The sequence below is a fragment of the Ammodytes marinus genome, assembly GCF_949987685.1.
Source record: "Ammodytes marinus genome assembly, chromosome: 3".
Lineage (NCBI taxonomy): Eukaryota > Metazoa > Chordata > Actinopteri > Uranoscopiformes > Ammodytidae > Ammodytes > Ammodytes marinus.
In genome coordinates, this window is record NC_137232.1 from 13666466 (window position 1) to 13676465 (window position 10000).

General features: G+C 39.6%; 1 protein-coding gene across 1 annotated transcript in view; it reads right to left on the bottom strand.

The window, feature by feature from the left end:
• Nucleotides 1-9141: 9141 nt before the first annotated feature.
• Nucleotides 9142-10000, bottom strand: part of tenm4 (teneurin transmembrane protein 4) — a gene marked incomplete at both ends in the record, with an annotated part of 180674 nt that continues 179815 nt past the window's right edge. The window contains one exon of the mRNA XM_080054064.1: nt 9142-9900. Within this exon, the coding sequence (XP_079910190.1) occupies nt 9142-9900 (759 nt within the window). The remainder of the gene's footprint in view (nt 9901-10000) is intronic.

Here is a 10000-nt window from a genome sequence, read left to right on the forward strand (position 1 = left end):
TGACAGAACAGTTTGTCCGAATGTAGTGCGTCTGTATGGGACGTCACAGTCTCCTCGGGCTGTGGCCCTGGTGCCAGTCCCACTCGCAGACTTCAGCTTAATAAAGTCTTTCAAAGAATTTTATATAATAAAACATGCGTTTTAAAAATAAACAAAGTTGTGAAAATGTAATAAATTATGTTAAAATGAAATCAAATAGCTAGGCTCAGAGTGTTCAAATTATCAGTGAGAGTTAACAGATGGAGTGTGTTAGAGAATTTTAAGATATATCTCTGGAAAAAATGAAGATACGACTCCAAATGTTCAGTGTCTCTTGTTTTACTCTTTAAAGGCATATACTGTATTTGAGTAGAATGAACATTTAGATTTTATAACATAAACAACTGACAACATTTCTACCAAATTTCAATAACATTTTTTGTCATTTAGAGCATTTTCAATAAGTTATGTAGAGATGAAGATTCAAGAAACATCCAGACTGGTCTCTCCGGAGCTATATATCTCCACATCAGAATTAGCTCAGGTAATGAGAAATAGTTCATCATGCAAGTTTTTTTTTTTTTTCAAGAAATGTCTGCCTTCCATAACCTGTCAAATTTCCTTTTTGCCTTTCATATAAATATCTGGATGGTGCGAGACATATTTGAATGTAATCTTAGTTTTAAAAGTACCAATGGGACCATATCATAGCTAGTCAGACACTAGAAAATGGCTGTACAACCTAGACTGGACTTTGAAACCAATTATTTCAGACAAAGCTATCTAAGAAAAAGACAAGCATGTACAAGACCAACACTAAAAAAGAGTTGAAAAAGATTTTTTTTTTTTTTTTTGTCAGACATGTGTGACCTGAATATTGGTTGTGTGCCCATTATTAAACCAGACACAGGCTGGTCTGTGTGTTATGTGAATTTTACTAGGATCAAAGGATCATTTGTTATTTTTTGCTGTCACATTGTGTTGCTTCAATCGATTAAAGGAGCAATGACAAACATTTTCACTAAAGCACCGATGCACATCAGCAAATATGTGAGGTTTTAAAAAGGTCATTCATCAATACCAGAGCTCTGTGATAGAGCACAATGCTACAGTATGCGTTAACCAACACATTCACGTTTTTTTTTTCTCTAGAGAAAAGGTGCATTTTAAAGTATTATACATTCTGATATATTAATCCACAAACAGCTTGTCATTTGGATGTGCTTAAAGGTGGTCCGGGGGAACTTTCAGTTTGTGTTCATTCTTGCTCTGTAACGGGGGCTGAGGAGAAGATATTTAAATTAAGATTCTGCCAAAAGAATTAAGAATAAAGTCCTTCAGGCGAAAGTGAATTTTGCCTCTCTGCAGCATGAATCATTTCTGCTAGCAGCCACTGTGTGTGTGTGTGTGTCTGTGTGTGTGTGCTTTCGTGTGCATGTATGTGCTCGTCTGTATCTGTGTGTGTGTGTGTGTGTGTGTGTGTGTGCAGGAGGCATGTGGGGTCTGAAATTTACTTTGCAAAAAAATCTGCGTAGTCAACCAAGCTAAAGCAAATATGAGTGTGTGATCATTCCCTATGACGTATGTCTGTCCCACAGTGAAATCAGCAGTGTATTTCTCACATTAATGCAAAGTGGAGAATAGCAAACTAGCATGCTGACTGCTTATGTTAAACTAGCCAATCACTCGCTTTCTCCTGGGCAGGGAGGATGGTGGCTTTCCATAATCATTCTCAGCACTATTCTGAAGGTTATTGCAGAATGATTTGTTCATATGTTGTTAAGTGTCAGATTTATGATGCATTTCGTCTTACAGAACATGTCGAAAATGCTTTTTTTTAAAGACATGTACATGGTATTTTTTGATTTATATATAAAAAAAAAAAAGCTTTTTCCGAAATCTGCTCTGTAAGAAACTGACCACTGAAATATATAATATGTTGTATGGAATAAATAAAGATTTTAAATAGGGCTTTATTCAGTTGTTTGATTGTTAAACAGATGCAAATGTACGCATGATAGTTAGATATTGGCACATTTGCATATTTATTAAAATAAAATGTAATACAAAAAATCTGGTTTCTTCTGAATACTGATCTCAGCTTTGCCTGCTGTGTAAATGTCCCAGGATCCCCTTGCTGCCACCACACACTGGCAACAAATCCTAAGCCAGCGTCACACACACACACACACACACACACACACACACACACACACACACACACACACACACACACACACACACACACACACACACACACACACACACACACACACACACACACAGTTGCTAACATGATTCGCCCCAGAGCTCCACTTGTTTAAACAAAGTTATCAAGTTTAAGAACACAGTCTCCGAGCGGCTTTTGTTACATCAAAGGATCAGCTCTCCATTTTGACAAGTTAATAAAAAGTCTTTAACATAGCATTCCCCTCTAGGCCCCCTTGTCTTATAACAGTGCAATACATTCACTATATATATGTTTTTTATTATATCCTGGTTATCCAAAATGCAGAAATCAATTTAAAATATTATCAATTTAATTTTTTTTTTTACTTTCTGTATATTTATTTGACTTACATTTTGTTTGTGAGACACTTAGTAAATGTTTATAGTACTGTTATTATTGATTTCCATGTGTCTTCATTGTGTTGTTGAGAGGAGCCTGTGTGTGTTTGTGTGTTCGCTTGCAGTTGCTCATGAGTGTGTGTGTGTGTGTGCCTAGGCATTTGCGTGCTTGTAGTGCGTGTTTTTGTTTGTTTGTTTGTGTGTGTGAGTGTGTGTGTGTGTATGCCTGCTAATTGTTCTGCATATGAAAAATAAACCATCTTAAATCTCTTGAATCATGTTTAAACAATGCTGTATGAATAAAACTGACTGACTTACTTACTTACATAGACAGCACACGTTCAAGCCATGTGAGAACTTAATAGGTATGAGATGTAAACAGGTGTTAGCGCCTGTTTAACTAGCACATAGCACATGGTGCAATATCACATTATCATATTGCATCAAATTTGCCTCATTAAGGTTTTAAGAAATTGGTGAGAATTAAATGTGTGTGTGTGTGTGTGTGTGTGTGTGTGTGTGTGTGTGTGTGTGTGTGTGTGTGTGTGTGTGTGTGTGTGTGTGTGTGTGTGTGTGTGTGTGTGTGTGAGAGATAAACTACAGATGTCAATAAACATTTTTAAGCTTTCGAATATATTAAAATCTACCCAAGCAGGTGTGGTTTGAAATTTGATTAAGGTGAGACACTGCAGGCAAAATATAGTGTTTCAATCATATATAGGGGAGAACGGGGGAATCTGAGGCATCGGGTAATGTGAGCCACCCCCTGTATCTAGGCAACGGAAAACGTTTGTGGTCATGTGAGATATACGTTTTCAAGCCCCTATCATTTCCCCATGGCCCTGAAAGACAGGACCTCATGGTGCTGTGGTAAGCATGTTTATTTCACCAAAATAGGTATTTTGCATGTAAAAGTAAATTTTCTTGCTGTCAACTTAATCAACTGTTGTGCCAAAGCAAATGTATTCACGTCAAAAAATTCATTGTGACGTCGGGCTTGACCCGACGTCACATACATTGGCACGGTCGGAGAACAGTGTACTGTACACAGAGGCTGATGAGAGACACCGAGGAGAAAAATATATTGCAGGCGGCCCGGTGCTGTATGACAGCAGCTCGGGAATAGAAGACGTGGGGAGAGTAAACCAGGAAAATGGACTTCCTGGTTAATTCAGTGAATATGTGCGGCTGTGCTTTAGCCGATAAAACAAGTTAGCGCCGTATAGCATTAGTTAACTCACCCGGTTGTGTGCTGGCGGCTAGCGCCTCATATTATGAACCCAAACATGACGGCTATGTCCGGGGGACTTTCACAACAAGTACAGCGAAGCACCGGTGTTGATCTACGCCAGCCACGGTCCCCTGTCACAGCCAGGTAGGGTAATGTTGGCTACTTGGCTTTATGTTGTGCCGCCGTGCACCGATGCTGCTGTAGCTGCCGTGAATATGCAATGCTGTTTTAATGCTAGGCTATTTGTGCTGTTCAGTTTGTCTTTTGGCACAGTTGTTGGCCGTGTTGTTGTTGTTTTTGTGCGGACATGCACGCTGTTGTGTCGGGTCGGGTCTGATCGCAGCCATGGTTAATTAGGGGAAATACAATATCGGGAAGGAGACTAGGCACGTTACGCGCGTAGAACCATTTTTGACACAAAATGATCAAGCAACATTTTAGCTGCGATACCCAGGTAAATCTTACGCGGGTAACGCGTGTAGTGTGTTCGCACCTTTAGAAATATTAGCCACTTTATAGCAGCCTGTTCATTTATGGTATTAATGCAGTGACTGTGTAGCTTAACCTGTACACTGTAGCTTTCTATTGTGTATATAGTGGTGTGTTCTTGCTTAAGTTAATACTGTGACATTATTGGTAATTAGTATTTCCTTTTGTATCTTTCTTTTAGACCACACACCCCCATGCAAACACACACAAACGGCAACACACCGTATGCCAATGTAATGCCAACAGAAGTTAAAGTCACTAAACTGGACCACTGCTTCATGCGTCTTATGGGGTTCTAACCGACGCCACCTATACAACACAATCCCCTTTAACCCAACCTATACAGTCCACTGGTCCTCACCAACATAGGGTGTCCGTTTACGCGCGAGACGAGACAGCTAGCAAACAAAATTGAGACACACAGAGGGAGATTGAGAGATACTGTTTTGAACCTATATTGTTGCACCCACTAAATCAATAATGCACAGACACTGCGGAGAATAAAGTAAGATGTATTCCTACCTTCATGCTTATTTGCCCAAAGCATACCATAAACCGTCCATAGAGCCCTCGGCCCCGCCCTTTCCTCTGCTTCTCTCTTTACTATTCTCCCTTTCACCCGTGCGGGCCGTGTATGCAAGCTACAGGTGCAGCTCACCGAGCTGCGCACCACTTTTGCACCGGGTCAAAGGGCATTATAGAAGTGCGATTAATCTGCGCTATTTTTTTTAATCGCGTTAATTCTTCTGTGATTACTTAATCGAAATTAACGCGTTAATTTGACAGCCCTAATTTATATATATTTCTCCTATACAACCATCTTTAAGGGACATTATCTCAACTTTAGTTTTTTCAATATTCCGAAACAGAAATCTCAACTTCTAAAGCACTTACAGCAACTACACAAGTAATTTGACTTTTTTTTTTCTTCAGACCTGTACATAGTATTTTTTGATTTATAAAATGAAGAAAGGCTGTAATCAAAATCTGTTCTGGTTACACTTTGGACACTAACATATTGTAACAATTCAATAACATTTTAACTTTGGCTTTATCCAACGTCTAGATTTATGTTTTTTAAAGACATGCAAATGAACACATACTTAGTTAGATCGTGCCAAATGTGCATACTTATTCAAACATTTATGAAATCTCATAATAAAAAAAAAATTGTTTTAATGTAAGTAATCAACTGGCAAAGTTCCATGATGATATATTTTAGTTAAACATGTTACCCTATTCACCTGCAGTGTCTCGCCTTAGTAGAAGCATTAGCAAATATTCTTCAGTTTCCCATAAAATACACAGAATTTATAACAAAACACAAAATATAAACACAAAATATTCCCTTTATTTTTTTTCTACCTAAAGACTACACAGGGTCACCACCGATGTAGCTCCAAGAGGTTATCTACATTCTGCATTGTATTTACAGCTTTACTTTGATGTCTTCAATATGTACATTAGTCAAAGACAAGCGCTAAAAACACAGTGTCGACAACAAACCCAAAACTCAAAATGAGTCAAAAAAAGCATTTAGAAAAAGATAGTCGTATATGACGCAACAGTTCTCTCAGTGCAATATCCCACAATGCAATGCAAAGATCCTTCATTCATAATATGCTGAACATTGATATTCTATTATGAAAACAAAATGTCACTGAATCAACAGACAGCAGAAAAGAAAAAAATAATAATAACAACGGTGGACTGTTTGCTTTTGAAGTCTGTACAGATTAAGACACTCAATCTCTCTCATACTCACACACAAACACTCAAGGACACACACGCACACACACGCACACACACACACACACACACACACACACACACACACACACACACACACACACACACACACACACACACACACACACACACACACACACACACACACACACACACACACACAGTTCATATTGGACGGCAAAATGAGAAGAAAGTCAGGAAGAGTACCAGAAGTCAAATTATTAATGTCACAATTTGTTCAAAATAGTCTTCTTCGCTCCTCTTGAATTTTCCACATGAGCCAAAACTGTCCTTTGCAGGTCCACACACGTACACACACACACACACACACGCACACGCACACGCACACACACACACAGAGCTGTGTCCATCCGTGTGCGGTTATTTCCAAGTTGCATGGCGTGTACAGGCGACCTTTCAGTTTGTGAACGGAAACTATAGTACACCTGCAAGTCTAATGCATTTCAGCCAACCATATGCGGATCCCATACAGTATATTCTTGAAACTGAAAGCACTTTCGACAGCGGACCTGCGGGTAAAGCCTATATGGGCAAAAAGGCAATCTGTATATTTTCATCTCACCCCACAGAACAACACAATACAATGCCTATCTATCTCCAAAGCCCATATGTTAGCGTAGTGTGTATCACTGGTTAACATGACAATGACCATCTTTGCATAGTCCCATTTCTGTAGAAAAATGTTCATCCCAAGCTATGTTTTGAATTAGGTTAGTGATTCTGGAGAACGCTTGTTTTTTTGTCAAAATCAGTGAATATCTCCTCATGATATACTAGCAGGCATGTTGCTAGCTACGGTGGCAGTACCAGTTTACAGAGCCTAAGCTGTGCACTAATACTGTGTGTTTTCAGTGCACACACAGTACGGACAGGTAGCAGATCATGAGAAGATATTTCCTGATTTTTTTTACAAAGATTTTGACAAAAAAAATAATTCTCCAGAATCGCTGTCTCCACCTTTAATTTAATTGGACATTGTGGTGAGGAATACTGCTTGATAAACAAACACTGCCTTTTCATATAGTCAATTTAAGATCAATAAAACATTGTCAGTCAGTCTAATGAAAAACACAGTAAGTTGACTTTAACTAAAACCACCTTTCATAATTTATTTCCACCCTTTGAGTATTGTTCAAGTACAACAATTAACAATGAAGAAAGGGACACTTGTTCACATTTTTTTTTTAAATTCACATTTGTTATACTGTTAAGTCATATAGCTATTTATAAAAAAACTAAACTTAAAATGTATGTCAAAACCATTCCCGCCAAAATACCTTTTCGTCGTTTAATACAGACTTTACTTCCACAGTATTTTCGTACAGGGTTGGTTGGCTCTTCAATATTTTCATTTGTCGAAGTTGTTCGACCACTGTCAATTAAAATGTAGCAGAGGACATTTTGTATCGTTTTAAAAGTGCAGTGTGTATTATTGTGTGTTTAGTGGCATCTAGTGGTGAGAATTCTAGATGTAAACACTCCCTTGCTAACCCTTCCCTTTTGGAAAATGTACAGAAGCTACGGTGGCCTTCAAGGACAAGAAGCTAGTGAGTAAAGATGGAGTCATCCACCACTGCCTCAAGTCTTCCCACAATATCAAGTGATGAGGTGAAGATGTATTTAGTTATTTATTCTATAGTACTTCTTCTTCTTGGTCTTCCAACAGGTGCATTTCCCCAGGACGCCCACTATATATAAAAAAATGTAAGGCCGTTAAGTTTGTCCATTCTGTGCTACTGTAGGAACAAGGTACTTTTATTTTCAAACACATATACATCAATTAAAACATACTCATGAATATTATATTCCATTTCCACCAAGTCTGTTATGAAAAATGCCAATAATTTTTACACACTGCACCTTTAATTTTCCCCTCGAAAAAAATGAAAAATAAAAATCCAGTTAAAAAATTAAATACACACAAAATAAAAATAGTGACCTCACATTCCTTTGTTAGCGTTACCATACAATTTAAACTTGAATAAAGCAGCTTTTTGCCAATGTCATAGTCTGTAAAGAGGGCCATCAACATGCAGAGTCATGGTGCAATGTCGAATTTCAATCTTCCTCTGAAAAAAAATGTAAAAAAAGAATTGACGACATCACACAAATGAAAGGTGCCTTGAATAGTTGAGTTGGGGTTTTGATGTAGGAGCTCTACCGCCAACTGAAGAAAAGTATGGTATTATTAATGGATGACAAAGACTGGATGAGAGGGCTTCAAGTATTAAAAAAAGAAGAAATAAGTGATTAAAAGAGTTGGAATCTCCTTGGCTGAGGCTCTGTAAAAAGGCAGAATGGATGGAGCAAGCTTATGAATAACAATCTAGCGTAAGTCAGTCTGGCAGAAGCAGCGAGAAAGGGTGAGCCAGTCAACATAATGCATTACCGCGATACTCTCCTCTTTGCGATTCCTTTCAACAGAATCACAAAAAAGGGAAAAAAAGGAGTCACAGAAATTGAAAGTCACACACAGACACAGTTGCGAAAAGTTCCTTTGTTCCTCCTCATAGCAGCCGCACTTTGAGGGCAAAGACTGTTCAAGAATTCTTCAAAAAAATTCAAACGGACAAGAAGGGCACGCGCCTATTAATACAGTGCAACTGATTGCAACCGTGTTTTTTTCTTCTTAGTCTTCTTTATTGTTTTTTTTTTCTTCCAAGGGTGGGGTCAGCGATTTTGGAGAATGCTTGTTTTTGATTTTTTTTTTTTGCAAAATCAGTGAATATCTCCTCCTGATCAGCGCTACCTGTCCGTACTGTGTGTGTGCTGAAACTTCTGGTGTAAATACGCAGCCTAGGCTCTGTAAACTGGTGTGCAACATGCCTATTTTTTAGGCTGTGTATTAACACTGGATTTGGTCTGGTAGCAAATCAGGAGGAGATATTCACTGATTTTGACCAAAAAAAGATTTTGACAACAAGCGTTCTCCAGAATCGCTGACTCCACCTTTAACAGTATATTTTAAAAAAACAAGTTTCACACAGTCAAATGAAAAAGAAAACAAACGAAAAGTGGTCATTTACACAACTGTCTTTGGCAAGAAGTCCCATGTCCTTTATATATGAGTCAAGTCAATCACTCACTCACTCGTGTGTGTCATGTCACCTTCGGCCCATTTCGCTCTGTCTCATAAAATGGATATTATTGACACTGTCTGCAAGCTCTGGGTACTGATCCACTGAAACCACGTAGTAACCTTCGTATCCTTGCACCTTTCCCGAACCTAACAGCTGCTGTTTCTCACTCTCAGTCCAGACTCTCGATCCCTCTTCTCCGTCCCTGAGTCTCTGTCGCTCTCTGGCCCAAGCCGACGCGACCGCCCGCTGCCTCGCAAACTCCAACACACGGACTTTCTCCTCATCCACGCTGCTGCCATACCGTGTGTTCAAACACAGCGCCCCGTATTGCAGCAGGATATCGGTGATTCGCCTAGTCCTTCCGTTTAGCACCGCATTTACCTGTGACACGGTTACGTTGACTCCCGTTTCGAGCGTGCGTCGCCCGACCGTCATCCCGATCAAAGCTAAATCTCCTTCCACCGAGCCGACCTTGACAAAGTAGTGCGTGTCCATTCCGGCGATGGTAAAGTGGAGCGATTCGAGGTAAAATGCATCGTTTAAAACCGCCGCCATTCGCCGCCCGTCCTCATTGGCCAAGCTGATGATGTCGGTGGTGATGCGCCCGTCCCGGATGGCGAATTTGACGCCCTTCCCGAAGATGGAGCCCGCCGTGGAGAAGATGACGTCGGACTCGGTTTGGGGGCAGCCGGCGCTCTTGGCTCGGTAGATCTGACCGAATCGCTCCAGCTTCACGAAGGACTTGAGCTGCCTCTGCACCTCACACTGCACGCCAAGCAACGACTGTGGGAGAAAGAGACAGATAAGATGGGTTTAGTTACAGTTACACAGCTTTAAAATAGATAGTTGAATATGTATTTATGTTTATTATATGAGACTTAAA